Source organism: Gymnoscopelus braueri (genome assembly GCF_963280865.1).
Source record: "Gymnoscopelus braueri genome assembly, chromosome: 11".
Classification (NCBI taxonomy): Eukaryota; Metazoa; Chordata; class Actinopteri; order Myctophiformes; family Myctophidae; genus Gymnoscopelus; species Gymnoscopelus braueri.
In genome coordinates this window covers 48,302,133-48,324,003 of record NC_137613.1, presented here as the reverse complement: position 1 = coordinate 48,324,003, position 21,871 = coordinate 48,302,133, and the positions used below count along the sequence as shown (strand labels likewise).

Below are 21,871 nucleotides of genomic sequence, written 5' to 3'. Positions count from 1 at the left end.
TGGAGAGACCTGCAGTAGACATACAAAGGGCATAGATCCTGTCACATAACAATCAGGAAACCATCATGACTTAACTCTGGTGACGCACCATTAATGTAAACTGATAAGCTGCAACCTAAATATTTGTTTCTTCTTTTAGATTTTGAAGTCTAAAACATCACAAGGTCAAGTCAAAGGTAAGAAATGCTCTCTTGAAATGTATTAACCTTTTTTTCATATAGAAACATGTCTGGAAGTAGGACTGCTGAATGTGTCTCTGTCTCTGTCGCGCGCGCGCACACACACGCACACACGCACGCACGCACGCACGCACGCACGCACGCACGCACACACACACACACACACACACACACACACACACACACACACACACACACACACACACACACACTTTTAAGAATATTCAATACTCACACAGTTAGGGACCAATATGCGAATGTTGACTTCCTAATGGTGCTATCTTAACTCATGCACTGCTGGAAACACTTTGATTTGGTGATTTCATGGTCACTCTGTGCACAGGTGAATAAGTTTAAACTTTGGGATACAGCATTCAGAAAGAAATGAGTGTACAACTTGAATATGTTTCACTACTTTGATTGTTTTTATAGGCCTAATACAGTTCTAACAAAAGGTTTATCAATCCGCCATATTTGATGGATTGTTTGTCATATCAGCATCACTGTGGTGTAATAATATTCATCACAATATCTCTGTAAGGAGGAAGTTGTATCTGGATGGGAAACGCATGCGTTCCTAATGCTTACAGGCATAGTATGTGCCCTGTGTTTACATAACAAAACAATAAATATATATTTTTAAACCAATCATATCCCTCTTTACCTGCCCAAAAACCTTGCCCTCTCGTTGTATTTTGGTGAGAGGGCAGTGTGTTTCTGCAGGTGAACACCACCACATACTCCAGTGGCTGATAACTGCTGGTATAGAGGGAAATTGTGGGTAAAAAAACAAAACAAAAACGTTTTATTTTTTCTAAACACAGGGAAAAGTTACATACTACTAGACCATACCCGGTGAGGTGCGCAGGCAAAAGTAGTTGCAAACGTGGGGTTATTGCACGTCCTGTTGCGCGTCCCGTCCCGTAGGCCCCCCCCCCCTCCTCTCGCGTGCCCCGTTGCGGCCCCCCCACCGGAGCCGTCCCCCGTCGCCAACACACACACACGCGCAACCCGTCGCGAGCACACACACACACACACACACACACACACACACACGCACACGCACACGCACACGCACACGCACACACACACACCCTCATGCGGCCAGAGCTGTCCCCCGTCGCTAACACACATACGCGGCTGTCGCGCGAACACAAATAATGTACATTTTGACACGTGCCTCCCCAACGTGCATGTGCACGTGCGTGTCCGCGCATACACGGCCGCAGAGGCGAGTGTTCTGTGTGTGCAACAGTGTAACGCTGTGGGGCTGTAGATGCGACGCATGCGCAGTTTGGCCAGCGTAAGCATGGCGACATTCTTTGACATAAAAATGCGAATAAACAGCAGAGATTTATTGATATTGAAAAACGGGCTTCGCAGTCACATGCACATGGTAATGGTCAATGGCTGTGCGCAATTTGAGATCAATAGCTCCAGGCACTGAGGAGAACCGGGCAGAAACATTTTTGGGCTCACAGGTTTGGGCTCCACAAACAGGTGACGTGCATCACCGTTCCAATGACCAAAACTCCACTTCAGGATTACTCACACCCGGCATGGCAGACCCGTGAGCCGTGTAATAGAATGAAAATGTAAAAAGATAGACCAAATCGCAGGAGATGAAGTTAGCAGTTTATTTGTATAAAAGGAAGATAAGAATTAAATGGTGTGAAAGACAGTGGCAACGTCGTCAGGTCCACAGATTGTCATGGCAGGGCCCGCGGAATGGGAGAAAAGGAGAAGGCAGGAGTCAAGCACACAATGTGCCATATATGTTAAATATGTGTTATGTACTGTAATACAGCATATAATATTATGATATAATAATGTATTATTATATGTAATAATATATAATAATATAATATATAACATCATTAATACAATATTTATCATAGTATAAGATATAATATACATAATAATACACATTATTGTAATGTCTAATATTGTGATATCTAACAGTTTATTGAAATAATAATTGTAATATGTAATTTATTTATATATAATAACATATATGGAATATATATATAAATAGCCATATAATAGCCATATTCATATGTATATTATTTATATAGATCCACCGTCTTTCTCTCGTGTAATACTATATAACATGTATATATGGAATATATGTAAATATCCATATAATATCCATATTCATATGTATATTACTTATGTAGATCCACCGTCTCTCTCCCTGTCGTTTTTTCATAAACCTGGTTGCTTGTTACTCGCGCACAATCTGGCAACACACAGAAAGCAGTCGGTCGTTAGTAGACTGTAGATGCTTTTTCCCAAAAAAATCTACACTGTATACGGCGTATACAGCGGGACACGGTAGAACACACCACTGAAAATCTGTGTCTGTCTGTCTGTCTCTCTCTCTCTCTGTTTCTCTTTCGCTCCCGTGTCTCTGCCAGTGTTGCAATGTCCTGTTATTGTAAGCGACTTTCAGCGAGCAGGAACGGAGGAAAATGCCTGTCTTAGAGGCTTTTTTTAGACGCTGGTGTGGGTAAAAATGTTTTGTTTGGCACGAAAATGACGGACATATCAGCGTGAGTGTGGTGGGAATACGGACTTTGCCACGGTGACTGAGACGACGTAATGTGTGCTCTTCGACATTTTTGGCTAACGCTAAACGGTGCCTTCCCCACACGTTAATGTGTGGGGCATTTACACACACACACTCACACACACACACACACACACACACACACACACACACACACACACACACACACACACACACACACACACACACACACACACGCGCGCGTGTGACTTTGGGGAAGCACGTTCTGTGAGTGCAACATTGTAATGCTGTGGGGCATGCTGTGGGGCTGTAGATGCACACACACACACACAAACACACACACACACACACACACACCACGTAGCTGCGACGCAGACACACACACACACACACGGCCGTCGTGCGAACACACAGGCGCGAGCCGTCGCGAGCGTGCGTGCGCGCACACACACACACACACACACACACACACACACACACACACACACACACACACCACGGCTGCGACGCAGACGGCAACACGGCAACAGTGTGTCGCGACCGCGCGCGCACACACACACACACACACACACACACACACACACACACACACAGAATGGGTGTTTGGATTGGATGCGACGCATGCGCAGTTTGGTCTCCCAAGACACCAAGACACCAAGACACCAAGACACCATCTGTTAGTCAAATTATAGGAGGATGCCTTTAATATAAATATGTAGTCAGTTTCCCTTAACAATCATCACTTTGTGGACCTACAGAAAGCCTATAGGGTGCCGAGAGAGGATGTGGTATTATATGAGGAAGTCAGGAGTGGCAGAGAAGCGTCTGCCTACGCGCCCCCTCCCCCTTACCCTCTCCGGGAGGAGGGAGTGCACGTTTCAATTGTTACGCACGCTCACTTGACAACTCGCTGCCGTGAAAGTTTAAGTGTGCCTTGGCAAAAAATAAATAAACGTGACCTTATACTTCAACTCTGATGGCTGCCGTGGCTGCTGGCTTGCCATGTTGTGTTTAAACGTTTGCTTTATGTTCTGTTTAGTTTGCCTTTATTTTGCTTTTCATAAGTTTAAGTAAAACATTATGCTTGTGTTAATAAACTACGCCAAGAAGTTGTCGTTCTTGTTTAATTCTAACTGGAAAGATATAAATATGAAATTGGTTGACTTTTGAAATGAGAGAAAATAATGGAAGTGGAAACTGCGTTGAATGTCCAAAACTGTATTTTTTTTATCATCAAGAACATTTGTTATTACTGAAATAGTCAAAATGCCTTGGTTAATTCTTTAACCAAGGCAGAAGCTGCCTTGGTTAAAGAATACTATTGGGAACCACTGTGCACGCACAATAACAAGCATAGCATTGAGATACAGTCTTTACATGCCTCTCAACATATCAATAACAAATGTTTAATTAATAGAATAATGGAATATCACTGTCACATTCAACACTTAATAGTCTTTTTACAGGCAATATAATACATATGCCCTGGGTGGAAGAGCCCAACTGATGCTAGATGTTTTGACCCGATTCAAAAGTCTTAGACCGCCTATTACTGATGTTTTGACATATATTTTGTTAAATAAATACATAAATACTATATTATTCAGTTTGGTTAACAAGGATTTGATAAAAGTTATTAACTTTTAACATTTAACTTCTAAACAAACAAATGTGATTATTTTAAAAGAATGCAACTTAAATTCTACAATTAATAAGCAACAAGTAATGAAATACACATCGTAATTTCATTAACGATTTAAGCCCTATTACATTTTTTAAATAACCGATCTGCTATTTTAGAACATTCGTAAAAGGTTAAAAGTCAGAACACATGGGCTGCATAACTGAACTGACTAAACTGATTAGTCTGATTAAACACATATAGCCTATTTTATACTTAATTATACAATGGTGTAATGCTAAAATAGTAAGTAAGTCAATTTGATTTATATAGCACATTTCACAGAGGAGTCTCACAAAGTGCTTTACATACATCAATCTATGTGTTTCTGCTTATTTCTATGAAATAAGCAGAAACACATAATTAAATACAATTCAACAATGACATCACATTAAACAACTGATAACAATTAAGTACCTAATAGACACACATTGGGGGGGGGGGGGTAGCTACCACTGAATAGATTAAGAGTACTAAGCAAATATAACAAACACCAACATTCAATATTCTCTGGTCGTAGTGATTACTGCATTTCCCTGAATTCTACAATAAGTATTATATGGATTGCACATTACACACAAACCTATCTATAAGTGTCCAAGGCAAACAAGTGAACTGTAACATTAATTACATTTATCACAAAACCAATAAAATGAAACCATGAGAATCATGAACAGTGAACTGAACTCACTTCAGTGACACATAACCATAACCACACACACACACACACACACGCACACACACACACACGCACACGCACACGCGCACGCGCACGCGCACGCGCACGCGCACACACACACACACACACACACACACACACACACACACACACACACACACACACACACACACACACACAATTTCACCAACAACCAATTAAAGGGTTTAACTTTAGAAAAGGAGGTTCGTAACAGAGCTTAAAGAATTGGGTATTCTGCTTTTATGCTATAATTGTGTATTGCACAATTTAGTATTGTTATGCGTGAGTCAGTGTGAAGATTACTCACGGCGAATAATATTCAGATGGGAGGTATTTATGGGTGCTTTCAGAAATGTTCACCGGGAGCGCACTCGCCTATTCGTTTGTATGGGCCAGAGCTTAATTTCCAAACGCACCGTATTTGTAGTTGCAATCTTGCTCAGCGAAGACTTGGAAATGATTAATCCACTTTCCAGAATTACATCTCCGACATGCCAAAAGTCTGTAACAGTTTGCTATGCTTTATGGAGTTTTTTTTTCCTTCTTTCTTTCTTTTTACTTGCCTTAGTCAGACAGGGTGCCTAACTGGCTTACTGTTGACAATTTATATTTTCCCCAAGTATATGTTTTAATGTTGGCCTTTGGCTCTTCGCCCTTCTCCTCTTCATGTGTTTCTCCAACACAGTCTCACCCTCCCAGTCACAATGTGACGGGAAGGGGTTCTGCCCAAAGGTCAACATGTGCCTTCTTGGGAGTGAGACTGTGTTTCTCATCATTGTACATAAATAGGAAGACACCCAATTGGCCAGTGGGGCCGCACATCAACACCACCACCCATTTATTATGTATAGGGCAGCTTGCCATACTCCACTGCAACAAATATGCCTGAGTTGTACCAGTACAGTTTTTGTTTTGTCTTTTATAACCATTACTGTTATTATATATGTAACATAAGGTGTTTTGGTATGCCTCTGCCACACATCCTGTCACACGACAATCATGAAACCATCATGACTGAAGGTGACACACCATTAATGTAAACTGATAAGCTGCAACCTAAATATTTGTATGGATTGGACTTTCTTTTAGATTTTCAAGTCTAAAACATCACAAGCAGTCAAAGGTAAGAAATGCATCAACTTTATTCATGTACTGTAGAAACATGTCTGGAAGTAGGAGTGCTGGATGTTTCTCTCGCTCCACACACACACACACACACACGCACGCACGCGCACACACACACACACACACACACACACACACACACACACACACACACACACACACACACACACACACACACACACACACACACACACACACACACACACACACACACACACACACACACACACATGGTGGCCTTATGAGGATAAATTGTCATTTCTTCTTTATACAGGAGACATAATGGCCAGAGTTCAAGGTAAGTCACGGTGCTGATCCTTACTTCCTGATAGATTGCTTGAATACAAACACAAATATGTTTTTGTATAAGAATGAGTTCTCCATTAATTCCAGCCTTTGTCTGCTAGATGTCATTGTCATCTGCCTTGGATTGACAAAACACCTTTAACAATATACAAATATCCACACAGTTAGGGACCAATGTGCGAATGTTGACTTCCTAATGGTGCTGTCTTCACTCATGCACTGCTGGAAACACTTTGATTTGGTGATTTCATGGTCACTCTCTGTGCACACTGCACAGGTAAACCAGTTTAAACTTAAAGAAAATAAATGACTGTGTACAACTTGTATATTTTTAGAGGACGCATGCATGTTTCACCACTTTGATTGTTTTTATAGGCCTAATATAGTTCTAACAAAAGGTTTATCAATCCGGCATATTTGATGGATTGTTTGTCATATCAGCATCACTGTGGTGTAATAATATTCATTAGTACTATATCTCTGTAAGGATGAGGAAAATCTGGATGAAAACACATGAGATTTCCTAATGCTTTAAGGCATATTATGTAACTTTGCCCTGTGTTTACATAACAAAACAATAAATATATTTTTTTAAACCAATCATTTCCCTCTTTACCTGCAGAAACACATTGCCCTCTCATTGTATTTTGATGTTTTCACTGTTGTTTTGGCAGACAGAGATGTTTTTGGGCAATCAAAACAAACAGTGAAAACACCAAAATACAGCGAGAGAGCAGTGTGTTTCTGCAGGTAAACACCACCACTACTCCAGTGGCTGATAATTGCTGGGTAAAACAAAACAAAAAACATATTGTTTTGTAAACATATTTTGTTACATACCATATGCCTTTAATATACATTTTAAATATTATGCTAATTTATTGATAGTTATTTTTATTGTACACTGCTGGTCCTGAGTACGATTTTCGTTTCATGTGAAAACATGTAAATGACAAATAAAGTGAACCTTGAACCTTGAACCTTAAATATGTAGTCAGTTTCCCTTAACAATCATCACTTTGTGGACCTAGAGAAAGCCTATGATAGGGTGCAGAGAGAGGAAGTGTAGGCTATTATACTAGAGGTTAGGCTACGCAGCCCTCACTTGTAGTTGCCTGGCCCGCACACAGACAGAGAGACACGGCACTAAATGCAGACATCCAATCTTGGGCTGAAATTCAGCCGAAATCAGCGTTACACAAAAGCAACAGGACGCAAGAAGTAGCTAGAACGTAGCAGAGACAATGAATAACACAAAGAATAAGACGGAAAGGATAATACCACCGCGGAAGTTGGACCACTAGCAGATTTTAAATATAGATGAGGAGGTCAGGAGTGGCAGAGAAGCGTTCGCCCCCTCCCCCTTGCACTCTCCCGGAGGAGGGAGTGCACGTTTCCTTTGTCACGCACGCTCGCTTGACAACTTGCTGCCGCGAAAGTTGAAGTATGCCTAGGGCAGGCTAAAACACTTTTTGGACCTTATACTTCAACTCTGATGGCTGCCCTGGCTGCTGGCTGCCGTGGTGTGTTAAACGTTTGCTAAGTTTAAGTAAAACATTATACTGCTTGTGTTAATAAACGTAAACCACCTCAAGAAGTTGTTGGTCTTGTTTAATTCTAACTGGAAAGATATGAATATGAAATTGGTTGACTTTTGAAAATAATGGAAACTGCGTTGTAGGTCCAAAACGGTTCCATTTTCATCATCAAGACATTTGTTATTAATAAAATAGTGAAAGTAGCCAATCTACAAGTGCATTCGTTTATTAAAAGAAAATTGTGTCGCAGCTTTTGCCCGTTCAAGAATTAGTTTCATGAGAATTCACAGGAATTATCCTCCTTATTTTAACAAGAGTGAAACGCTGATGCTGAGAATATTCTCATACACTTTGTGGGTTTGAATGGAAATAGAAATAGAGGAATAACTGCTAAATCTACTGGAGCTACTTCCACTGATCTATGAGAAGATGATGATCTCCATTTTGCGCTTTAAAGTAACCATGGCAACCACTTGGTTAAAGTTGCAAAGACCAAGGCAGAAACTGATCAGATGGTTAAAGAATATCAGCCCTACTGGGAACCACTGTGCACGCACAACAACAAGCATATAGCTTTGAGACACACTTTTTACATGCCTGCAAACATTAGGTATGTTTAAATAATAGAATTATAGAATGTCTCAATGTCTCATTCAACACTTAAGATGTAATAGTAGTCTTTTTACAGGCATTATAACACATATGTGCAGGATGCATGGAGAACTCTTAAAGGTTGAGGTGTCACAATGGGTCGGTAGATCATGTTTATGTTATGTTGTAACAATCAGCCCTTTGCTCTGAAAGGTTAACTATTAACTAAAAAGGAAAACAACAGGATCGGCAGGATTTTAACTTAGGTGAATTTATTTAAGCCACAAAAATAATAATCGTCCTCACAAAATGGCAAGTAAATAATACACTTTGGGCTTCTAAAGTGACTTCTGTCCCTTCCTCTGTCCCTAACAAACAAAATAAATAAACACACGAACCAACAACCCAAATGTTTCTCTCACAAACCCCTCACATCACAGATTCACCCGTGAACAATAAACAATTCACAACACAGGTAGATTCGCTAATGCAGTCCGACGTCACTCGCTTTACATGACAATAACAAACAGTCCCACGTTATGGTCCGAGCGGCCTCTTTACACCGTGGTCCAGAGAGAGTATGTTATGTTCCTGATCCAAAACGAAATGCAAACGTCTTCCGCAGTGGCAGAGATTTCTCAAAGGTACCCAGAGATGCAGTAGTAGCGCGCCCGAAAGCTGCATTAATCCGCACCGATCGGCGATGCCGTTTAACATTTTTAATAATTTAGTAATGTCCCATGTCCCGCCTCCCCGCGGTGACTGACAAGCTGCGCGTCCTACGTTACTGCCTCTGATTGGCGAGCTCCTACATGCTTGCATGACAATCACAACGCAAAAAAAATTACAAAAATGAAAAAAAGCTTCACCCAAAAGCTCCTTTTTGCGTTTCTGTCATATTCCTTTGGTCATTTTTCGATTTGGACTGACAATGGTGAAGGTCTTTGTTTTTCAGTTTTTTAAATATTCAGTCCGATTCCTAAAAGTCAACACAGCTCCATTATTCTTTCTGAATTAAAAAAATCAAGTAACTTTTCTGTTCACTTGGTCATGTGGTGAAATCACGTGGTCTTTGTCCTTTTACAACTTTAAAATAAAAGACAGGCAGGCAGGCAGGCAGGCAGACAGTCAGTCAGACAGACAGACAGACAGACAGACAGACAGACAGACAGACAGACAGAGAATCAAGTGTCTCTGCCAAGTCTCAGCTGAAGCAGCTGATGTTGTATCCTATATTAAAATTGGCTACTGGGAGGGCCAGCCAGGGGAACCACGCTCACGTCACTCTGACTCTGAAGGTCAAACAGTCTGGAGCACGGAATCTCTGAAAATTATTAAGGGTGAAAGCGAATGTGACGCCTCCTCACCGCTTTCATTCCCTTTTTACAGTCGCGCAAATTTGTCTTAATATAAATTAAAATAATCGAAGCATATAGCTTGCTGCTTGTTAGAAATGGAAATTCTAAAATACAGTAAATGATATTTAAAATTTTCGTGAACGGAAATGACAGCAGATGACAGCTTCCTGCCTCGGATTTTGGGAGGTGTAGATCCAGACTCTATATAGCATTCGGAGATTGTGGAGTAGTTGTCTTGCTATGTGAGACTATAACAACAATGTAAATGGTCACGTAAGTAGAGTCCAAAGAATAACAATTTAGTGCTGGAGGGGTGAGCTAGGGCAAGGGGGTGAGGTATATGTTAGTGATATAAGGAGAAAGGAGTGCAAGGGGGTGAGGTGGAGTCTGAAGAGGTGAGTTTTTTCAGACTGTGGTGGATAATGGGGAGTGAGTCTGTAGTCCTGACTGAGAGGCAAGGTCATTCCACAACTTGGAGGCCATAGTAATGATGCGGCAGGAACCAAAGTGAAACCTGCAAACTATGAATGTTAACAGATGTAAAGGCAACATATAGAGTAGAGTGCAAGCACTGAGAGGAGACCACTTGGCTGGAGGCTAACGTGTTTCATGCAGCAGTAGCAGTTGTAGCAGTGGTAACAGACCAGTAGTATTAGTATTACGTAGTTAAACTTACATGTTCAATGGCTGAGCAAAGTCATGTACTTTCTTCTGCTCGAGAAAATTAAATATTCACTCAGGGGTTCGAACAGTAAATTTGTCCCAAAATGGCAACCATTTATATACAATACTTCAAAAGCCTACAGAGGTTACCCCCAGATGAGACGCCCTGATGCTCCTCAACAGACCACAACCTTTGCTGGTGCACAAGAATTCAGATCAAGCAATTTTTATTTTATTTATTCATTTATTTTGTGTACACTTTCCGTGTACACTCATTGTATGCATTTGCATATAATGTGTTCTTGTGCGGAACCATGTATTTATGTGTATGCATGTATGTACGTAGGGTATACATAGGATTATTTTTGAAAAAAAGAGCGTTATTTTTATTCTTATTTATCTTTTTCATTTTTTCTCCTATGTGTCACTGTTGGGTAGGGGTGGGAGAGACATAAAAATGTCTATATCCCCTTTTCTAGAAAAATTCGAAAGAAGTTCTATCTCTGCTAAACTTACATGTTCTATCTCTTTGTTCTGTAAAAGAGAGACAACTGGATGAAAAACAGCAACAGAAACTGATCCTGGACCAGCAGCAGGACCTACGCACCCAAGTACAGAGGCTCACACTTAACCTGAAGGAAAGAGATAGTGAACTGAAATTGATCAAGATAGAGATAGGCAAACACCTGAAATCGAAGATAGACATAAACAAACGACTGAAAGAAAGAGATAGTGAACTGAAATTGATCAAGATAGAGATAGACAAACACCTGAAATCGAAGAAACAACTGAAAGAAAGTCATAAACTACAGATAGAAACAGAAAAACGACTGCAACTGAAAGATAACGAGCAGAGGATGAGGAAGAATGAATGGGACGATGCCTTCCCTGAAAACAAACAGCTTGGTGAGAATTGGATAATTAAAAACCTCATCTCACTCACTACGTGATTGGTGTCATTGGAGCTTAGCAGATCTGTATGTTTATTTAAAAAGAAACACAAAAAAACAACAACTAGTAAATAGATTATTTTCACTATTGACATTTTTTTGAAAATATAAAATATAATACACTTTAAGAATAAGAAGTTGAGGTCTGAGTCAAATTTTACCCCTTGATTTCTGGCCTCCTGCTGGGAGCACTGCTAACCCTGGTATTGTAGCAGCTTTTTGGTCCAAACACTATGATACCTCGGTTTTGTCATAAGTTATATATGGCATAAGTTGTTAAAATACACTTTGCATGCTTATACTTTTATTTATAAGAAATAGGAAAGTCACCTGTAAACTTTTGTAAACTATTACTGTTGATGGTGAATTGACACATGAACATCATTAGGAGTGAATGTTCAGACAAAAAGTGTGATTGATGCATCTAAACAGTATTTTATTTTTGGTACTAAACCAAATACATATACAGTAGTTCCGACATTTAATACCCAAAAGTAATGGGTCGTACACACAAGTTGACTCATCTAAATTGCATCAATTTATTCTGGACTTTTTAATAAACATGCTTGTTACCTTTGACCTTGTGACCTTCATCACACCTCTGATGATGGCAACTAGGCTGAAACCTTAATATATATTATAAATGTTATTATTACATAATTATACCACAAATAATAAAACCAACCCTCCATCTTGTCTTCAAGGTTATTCCACGTTTTCTAAGCAAATGCTGACAAATATAAATATCCAGGAAGCAGAGAGGTGTCTGACGACTGTGAGGACCGAGTTCGTTAAAAGAGTCTCAGAGCCCATCCTGAATTCTCTAATGGGCAGTCTCTTAGCTAAGCATGTTATCAGTGATGAAGAAATGGAGTCGGTCAAAATTGTGAAATTAGAAAGGTTACAAAAAGCACGGGAAGTTATTGACATGGTGAGGAAAAAGGGAAAACCGGCAAGTTCAGAAATGATTCACATCCTTAATCAGCTGGACCCTAACCTTAGTGAACACCTGCATGAATATTACAGCATGTACCAGAAGACAGAGGCCCAGGTAGAAGAGATGATTCAGAGGGACAGTGAGGATAGGAAACACAAGGAGGAAAAGGAGATGAGGGAGAGGTTTGAGAAGGAGCTTAAGGAATCTCTGAGGGAGAAAGAGGAAACCATCCAAGAGCTTAAGGTAAGACAGGCAGAGGAGAGACAGATGAGAGAGATCCATGAGGGAGAAGTCATGGCGGAAGTAGAGAGACGCCTGATGAAGATTATCCTGCCTGAGATCTACAACAACTTCATGACCTCAAAAACAAAGATGCAGAGAGAGTTCGAGACACAACTGGAGGAGAAGAACACAGAGATCACATCACTGAGAGAAAGGTTAGAGGAGATGAACAAACATTGTTCTGATTTGGAGGAGAAGAACAGAGAGACTTCTGCAACAGGCCCCACGCTACCAGTCATTCCTCCAATAAGTCAGTAATCAACATTTATTTGAAACGCTATACAAGATTAAAAAAGTAAAGAGAGAGAGAGAGAGAGAGAGAGAGAGAGAGAGAGAGAGAGAGAGAGAGAGAGAGAGAGAGAGAGAGAGTGAGAGAGTGAGAGAGAGAGAGAGAGATATGCAGTACTCAGCTGCAATAAAGACTATAGTCTAATTTGTGTGGTATGCGCTATTTCTCAGTATCCACCAGGGCACCCCAATACTACTTTTGTTTAATTCAGGTGAAGCATTCAGTTTTATTTCAAGAATGTAACCACTTAAACCCTATATGGTTGACCGGAGTCCCTCTGGGCTTTATACTAGGGTATTTTCTGTTGACTGTTATTTTGGGGAAAGCTTTCGCTGAAAATTGCCGATCGACAAGCTCACAACATGTTGCAACGCAAAGCGTTCTACGAAATCTTTCCCCACAATACGGATGCTGGGGTGGTTAAAATATGTTAAAAACCAAAATCTTACAGTACACGTAAACGTAGATTATTGTATTTACAATACATAGGAACCTGGTGGGAACTAAGACTTTGGAGGGTAAATTATCAACAATATATTTTATGTAATATCATAATGTTTGTATTTGTCCCCCAGATGCGGTGTACTTAAGACCATGCTGTGAAAACTGCAAACATTTCCAGTCGGTCAGTTTGCCCAAAGCACATACAGTACTCTCCTTTATATACATAATAGCTGTTGTTGATCCCAAATGGTCTCCTGTTTGCTTTGTAGAGCTACGGCAATGAGAAGATCATTCCTGAGAAGCTCTCCAGAGGGCGCTTGCAGTGAGTCTGGACACCGGCCCATTGATATATTCTGGTTTAATTCGATCCTTACTCCTATGTCTTTGATTTTGGCTTTGTGTGTGTGTGTGTGTGTGTGTGTGTGTGTGTGTGTGTGTGTGTGTGTGTGTGTGTGTGTGTGTGTGTGTGTGTGTGTGTATGTGTATGTGTATGTGTATGTGTATGTGTATGTGTATGTGTGTGTTTGTGTGTGTGTGTGTGTGTGTGTGTGTGTGTGTGTGTGTGTGTGTGTGTGTGTGTGTGTGTGTGTGTGTGTGGGTGCGCGCGCGAGCGTGCGCTTGCATGTTTCAGGGCACAGCTGAAAGAGGGGGTACATGAGTGTGTTTTCACAGGATTGATATTTGAGGCATTGGTACCAGTTCTAGTGCGTTATTCCGTCCTGTCCTGGTCCACGTTCAGCAAGTTCCTCCAGGACCCCTGGATGATTGCTGGTCCCATATTCAACGTGCACACAGACGACAAGGATGCATCTGTCCTCAAGTCCATCCAGCTGCCCCACTCCCTGTGCCTGGCTGGTAAGAATATTTGCTGGCTCTAGAGCCAATTGTGGGCCAGAGATATTTATTATTGGAGTGTACAGCTAAACATCTTCCATGACCAGTGTTTTACATCAAGACTAATGCTGCGTTCCCACTGGCAGCTACAAAAGATACAAAACTACAAAGCGACGCAGCGTATCTGTTGTAGAGTCGTTGTTGAAGTTTTGATCAACATGCTCGTTGATGTCAAGCATGCATCTCACAAGAAAAATATAAAAGACAACATAAAGCCTGGGGTTTAAAAGAACATGGAACTGGGTGATCATTTTGTTTTCTAGCATGAATTGTGTAAAAGAGAGAAGGTGAGTGAATGGTTAACCAACACTCATTTTGTAACTTTGTAGCTCCAGTTGAAGCCAACTCAACTTGGATTCAGAGCCTGAACCAATCCTTCGATACATAGCTTCGTAGTTTTTCTAGCAGCTACGAATGCAGAGCGTCGCTTTGTATCTTCATTTCGCTGGTTTCCATTGAAAATTAATGGTAGCCTGTAGCTGCCAGTGTGAATGCAGCATTACAGTAGGGTCCAATTTCAGGCCAGGGGGATTGGTGTTTGAGGCAAAGTGTTGTTATTTTCCCCGCCTGGAGTGTTCGGTATTTTAGGGTTTCATCATGCATCCGGTGTGGTAGGAGAAGTGCAGTGGAGGGTGTGACACTTGCAAAGCAGCAGCGCACTGCAACAGGGATTGTGCAACCTGCCTGCTTGGACTAGGAATACCGGCATATAGAGGGCACTCATCCATAGCTATTTTTGGCTATGGATGAGTTTCACTTCGTTATGAAAGAGACAACAAGTACATTTAGAGCCCCGTCCGCTAGTGGAGCTAGTAAGGTGAATCCAAACCACAGTATCCAAAAGGGATAATTGTATTAAAATTTGCTGCCTCTACAAAACTGTCTTGTTTTAAGTATCGTACTAGCCCCGTACACACCCTCAACCCCAATCCACCCTGTTGTCTTTACCCAGGCCAGGACAATGAGATAGCATTTGGTATCCTACACATCACTGGCAAGCATCCTGTCATTGAGAGAGTGGAGTACTCTGGTAGCCATCTGAAGTGGTTGGTGACCTCACTGTCACCTTTTGGTTCCATCTTCCTGAAGAGAGAGGAAAAGCTGGTGAAACCCCACGGAGCTGTGTTGGTCTACAAGGATCAGTGCAGCATTGATGAAAGTCACACTTTCCGCATCTATCTCACGGTCAACAGCCCATCGCACATCAATGTGAGTAAGGAACAAAGATGGAGACATAAAGATTGCATGTATGCTTCCAGTTTAGCACTTGGCTATGTGCTAAGTAAGTTATGTGTAGATAATCACTTTACTTCCACTCTTTTACTCTCCACAAAATACAACACACCTTTACTCTTATCTAGTTTATCACTGCAGTGTATCTCCAGACCACACAGTGTACCACAATCATCATAACAAAGTCATGACATTTTTAGAGCTCTTTAAGCCATAGCCGATCTTAGTGCAAAGGAGCTTAATTCCCACAAATGTAAAATTGTACAGTTAAAAATATCTCTTACTAACTATCTTATATAAATCTATAATTCATATATATGTATATAATCATCAGGTCTACTATACAGTACCTATAAACCATAACAAACTGTTGGAAAGACTCATTTACTCCCTCTTTCCTGCCTATTTTAGTACTTGGATCTCCACATGAGGGGTATCTGTCTACACAAAACAGTTTAACTTTAGTTTTGACTCATTAAACATGACTCCTCTTTGTAGCAAGACTAGTCTGACCTAACACCCACAGACAGCATCTACAGTATATTCACCACCACTAATCTGCAATATGAGCAGTTTTGGATATATTCACTGAACCCAATGGTAATACAGACTTATAGTGAATAATGAGATGACTATAATTATTTTGGTAGGCTTGATCTTATTTCAACTGTGCTTGATTAATGGTTAGTCAAAACACTTCAGCGTGATCTCATATTGACTAGTACTTTAAAGCTTTGTCTTCAATATTGAGTATTGATAGCCTGTCAATCTACCCTTTAATTGGCTGGAAGAAACAGACTGTTGTTTTTTTGTTTGTTTTTCCCTTCCTAACTCACATGACTCTTCTCTTCCCTCCTTCTCTGATTTTGTCCATCACCTTGTCCCCCTGTTGTCCTTGTGTGTGGCAGGACATATATAGGGAGGTGGACAACTCAAGCAGGTCTTACATGAGGATCGAGAAGAATACGAATACCGTCCCTCTGGAAGAGAGTAAATACCATCTCATGAGTAAACCAGGAGGAGAAATCGAGCCTGAGGTTTGTCTGCACATTTGTCTTATGTATGGTAAAGGTTGTAAAGGTGTAGATAAGTGTAACTATTCTGTATATGTATTCATTATGAATTTGTGATGCAAGTGAGTTATTAATATTATGTGTCTGTGCAGGACTTGATGTTCACCCAGGAAATACGTACGTTGATAGGCTACTATGAAGCATACTATGACCAGCCACCTCCCTTCAAATTCCATCTTAAAGCGAGTGGTACGGATATTACTACATGGTCTGCGACCATTCGGCCAGGTACCTATGTACACACTCGCCCATACTGTAAAGTCTGTGTTTATTGTCTCCGCCAGGCCGAAAGGTATGGCGAGAGAGTATGTTTTACCCCCTGTCCGTCCGTCCGTCCGTCCGTCCGTTCGTCCGTCCGTCCGTCCGTCCGTCCGTCCGTCCGTCCGTCCGTCCGTCCGTCCGTCCGTCCGTCCGTCCGTCCGTCCGTCCGTCCGTCCGTCCGTCCGTCCGTCCGTCCGTCCGTCCGTCCGTCCGTCCGTCCGTCCGTCCGTCCGTCCGTCCGTCCGTCCGTCTGTGACCAGCTAATCTCCACCACCGTTGCCTTGATCGCAGCGAAACTGTGCACACACACTCCCTGGATGCCAATTCCGAACATATGCCCCAAATTTTTCACATGGGCCTTTTATAGCGCCACCAGGAGGCCAATTTGTGCAAAACATATTTTTTGACAGTACTTCTACAGATTTTGTCCAAAACTCCCGCAAATCGGTACACAGTATCTCTATAGTCATTTAATGAAACGGGTCTTTCAGATTTTCCTTATTCCATCCTGATTGGCTAAAAATGGCTTCCAAAGTTTGCAGGAGTACTCCTTTTTGAACAAAATGCCTCAAATCATGAACACAGCATGCAATTTCCATGAAATCTTGCTCGCATATTTCCACTAGGCCGAGGAAGAAATGGCACTTGAACATTTTCAAATCAGCCTCATGGTGGCGCTATAACAGGCCGATTCATGTTTGTACCTATAACTGCACCGATCTGTGTAAAACTTTGTATGCGCACTCCCTAGAGGTGAAGGAAAAAACATTTTTCACATCTGTCTTTTATAGTGCCACCAGGAGGCCGACTTACATAAAACAATTTTTTTTTGTAATACTCCTTCCGATTTTATCCAAATTTCACGCAAATTGGTACACATGATCTCCATAGTCATGTGATCAAGACGGATGTGTTTGATTTTTCATATTCCATTCTCATTGGCGAAGATTGACATCTAAAGTTTGCAGTAGTGGCTTGTTTTGAAAAAAAATCCGCAAATCATTAACGCACCGTCCGATTGCGGTCAAACTTTGCACGCACCTTCACACTATGTTGAGGAACAAATGCCACCCTTTTAACATTGGCCTGTTATAGCGCCACCAGCAGGTCTAATTTAGCAAAAGCTATGTTTTTGCACAAAATGCCCCAAGCCATGAATGCAGTGTCCGATTGCCGTGCAAGGCCTAATAAGAAATGGCACCCTTTTCACATTGGCCACAATAACCTACCTGACCTGGCGGAGACCTGTGCTCCGAGGAGCACTTTTTCTAGTTTGTGTTTGATCCTTCTTTGCTGTGTGTTTCTGAATAATTATGCCTGTCTTTTGTTCTTGTGTCAGGTGACTTGGTGGGCACAACTGAGAAAAAGACAAGCAAAGAGGATATTTACAAGCACGATCAAATTGCTTTTCCAGGTAACCGGAACGGTCGCCCCAAAACCTACTCACCCCCATTTTATTTGGGTGAACGCTCGGCCCCAGCAGTTCTTCTATTCTTGTATTTGTTTTACTGAGGTTACGTTTAGGAATAAGGTTATAGGCTTAGGCATAGTTTTACTGCGGTTATGTTTAGGAATAAGTTTAGGTTTGGGCATAGAATAGTTTTTTTTTGTGTTGTGATGATTGACTGGCGACAACACTTGGGCTAAAGATGGTCAAAATATAGTAGAGATTTCCATAAGCAGCTAATTTCCAAGCATAATTTCTCACCCAAGTACACCAAAGTGTGTGTGTGTGTGTGTGTGTGTGTGTGTGTGTGTGTGTGTGTGTGTGTGTGTGTGTGTGTGTGTGTGTGTGTGTGTGTGTGTGTGTGTGTGTGTGTGTGTGTGTGTGTATATATATATATATATAACCCACCTCAAAATGTATTTTCTGTTTACTAAAGAGTTGGAGACCCCTGATACTAAACACTAACACTCAATAGTAATGATTATAATCAGAATATAGTGCTTTAACTCTTTCACAAAAGAAACTTGTACCACTGAGCTAATAGATCCTGCCTGCTTGCTCTTGGAAGAAATAGCATTTTGTCCTTCACAATGTGTGTCAAACCAGAAACAGGATTGTGTCAAAGGTTGTGTCCAACCTAGATGTCTCAATAGAAGAGCAGGGAGACCAAATACACTTATGCAAGGGATAATATTTTACGGCGCGCCGGTGTTGTTGAGAAATAACCCCCGACAGAATGATTAAACTCCGAGGCGAAGCCAAGGGGTTTAATGATCCTGTAATTATCCCGCTTATTACACGGCTACTTAATAAATACATGAATAAATCCAAAAAGGATTTTCTTGCTTACGGTAATGAAAGTATTCCATGAGTGTTGCACTGGCCATCCGTCCAGCGCAACACAGCCGCCTCGGAAAACCAGAAAGTCAAATTTTTCGGTTACTGCATCGTCTATTTCTCGCTTCAAATGTTTTCAAAAACATTCTTGAGAGCAACGTTTAGTTGTAAATTACATTGTGTGTTTGTTTATATGGCTGTCATGTTGGATGCTGCTTAAAAATCAAGCAGCGCAGCAGGTGCTCTGACTCTTTGATTAGACAGCGGTCTGTTACAGAGCTCATCGGTCATTATTCAGAAATAACACACAGCTGAATTCAGTGATTGACCAATCAGAATCAAGCATTCAACCAAGCCGTGTAAAAACAAATATTAACATACTCTACCTACCGCACACGCACGCACGCACGCACGCACGCACGCACGCACGCACGCACGCACACACACACACACACACACACACACACACACACAAATACATAATAGAGCCTTAACTTAAACATAAAAATATGATGAAATACATTATCTGTGTTTTAGACATTAATACTGATAGCCCCAAGCTATCAATCAGGAGGAGATGGAGCATATTCCTGTGTCTCGTTTTCTTCGTTTCTATTGTCAATACATCCACTGTTTATGCTGTGTTGCAGAGGATGGAAAGAACACAGAATCAATTCTTCTTAGGAGGAGGACAAACACTATGGAAATACCTCCAGACAGTGAGTGCATGCTACTCTTTCAAACTTTTTGTCATCCTGATGTTATTTCCTCTAATTCTGGTAATGCGTTCAGTTTTTACAGTAACATAGATTCATATTCAAATGAGACTTCTTCACAGACATGAACAAACCTTCCAATGAATAATGAAAAATGGCCAACATAAAATGGCATCTGCACACAATAAATAAAAGGTGGAAACATAACTAATTCAACTCCTCACAGGCACCATAAACAATCATACTGAGCTTAAACATAAAAGGTTCACAAAAACAACTTAATACTTCCTCCAGTTAATATGAGCATTGTGACAATAGTTGAACCTCTTATAGCTGTATGCTATAAGTAGGTGGCACGGGTATGTATGTATGTATGTATGAACGTGACAATGAGACTGGTGCAAACTGGAAAACCCAGGGAAGAATAGTAGGATAATAATAATAAAAAGCTGGACCACACACAGGGCCAAAACATGTCATCAAGTTGCGACATACTTTGCAGAGGTAAAGTACTAGCAGCCACCATAGGTCAAACTATTTTTTATAAATAATTAAATATTTCCTGTTTTTTTTACCAGGTTGCAAAACCTGGTCTACATCTACACTTGCAGTCGTGACTTTTGCGTGACTTTTCCTCATTGGCTAGTCCTTTAGCCAATGAGGGCTCAATGACCTCTCAGAATATGGGATCTAAAGACGACCCACAATACTGTGTTCGGCCACTGTATGTACCTCTATGGTCTGTGGCGCTGTTGCATGGGGAAAAAAGTGTGGTCGTCGCCACCAAACAAACACATACACACACACACAGCGCCGCCTCTAACAGCGACCCAGAAAAAACAAGACAAAGCACACAAGCCCTTACTGAGGAACACAAACTGATTTAGCTCCGTTCATAAACTATTTACTGCCATTTTGGCCGTTTTTGTTAGTCCGTGAGCGAAAGGGTACAGGACCACGGGTCCATTTGGTTCCGTGCGGGGACGCTGGAGAGAGCAACCTGGTATAATACGACTGTGTCATATCTTGTTTTTTTGTAGGAGAGTGCAATTATAGTCAGTATTCAGAGGGGCAGTTAGACTGGAGTCCTGAACCGACCGCACTGTTGTCTCGTCTGTACTCAAGACCATATTAATACAAATCATACAAATCACATACAAATCACACGAAAGCCTTTACTTTTTGGGAAAGGGTAACTTTAATATTGTTACTGAAATGTTATAGTAATTAGTATATGTGTTACTGGAAAAAAAGCAATATTATTACAGTAGCCTATTAATTGTTTGTTTATTGAATGGATCCCCATTAGCTGATGCCGGGGCGACAGCTAGTCTTCCTGGGGTCCAGGGCCAGACTGGGACCAAAATTCAGCCGTGGCATTTTGGTCCGAACCGGCCCACCACCCCCTGGGCCGCTTTGTCATTTGTGGGTGGCCCATCGGCCCACCGGCCCAGCGGCCGTATGCCAAATGGTCAGTCCGCCCCAGGGGTCCCATTAATAGCAGTGCATTACTGCACAATACTGATTATACTAGTATATTAAGCTATAAAGGGTTTAATAATCAGGAATCATTTTATAGTTTTCTTTTTTTGCCCTCATCCTTGCAAAATGATAGAAGAAGCATGGGACCCCACTTCATGGGTAGGCTACAATGGGATTATAATTCTGGGCTACTAATCACACAGCTGCTATAGTGAGAGGGAACACTTCCCTGGGTATGTTACATCAACCACAGCTGAATATCATAGATATCGCACAGATAACAATTGATATTTCTCCTTACCTTCAAACCCCTGAATTGCTGTCTCTCTCTTGGCTGCCGACTCTGAGTCATACC

At 41.2% G+C, this 21,871-nt stretch overlaps 1 protein-coding gene across 1 annotated transcript in view; it reads left to right on the top strand.

The window, feature by feature from the left end:
* Positions 1-21,871, top strand: part of LOC308095833 (uncharacterized protein) — a 31,122-nt gene that overhangs the window by 7,017 nt on the left and 2,234 nt on the right. Inside the window, exons 2-14 of the mRNA XM_080442939.1 lie at positions 140-176; positions 6,180-6,213; positions 6,490-6,513; positions 11,215-11,577; positions 12,326-13,090; positions 13,705-13,754; positions 13,843-13,895; positions 14,205-14,428; positions 15,420-15,676; positions 16,609-16,737; positions 16,866-17,001; positions 18,374-18,448; positions 19,969-20,037. Coding sequence (XP_080299065.1) covers positions 6,498-6,513; positions 11,215-11,577; positions 12,326-13,090; positions 13,705-13,754; positions 13,843-13,895; positions 14,205-14,428; positions 15,420-15,676; positions 16,609-16,737; positions 16,866-17,001; positions 18,374-18,448; positions 19,969-20,037 — 2,137 coding nt within the window. The 5' untranslated portion in view covers positions 140-176; positions 6,180-6,213; positions 6,490-6,497. The remainder of the gene's footprint in view (positions 1-139; positions 177-6,179; positions 6,214-6,489; positions 6,514-11,214; positions 11,578-12,325; positions 13,091-13,704; positions 13,755-13,842; positions 13,896-14,204; positions 14,429-15,419; positions 15,677-16,608; positions 16,738-16,865; positions 17,002-18,373; positions 18,449-19,968; positions 20,038-21,871) is intronic.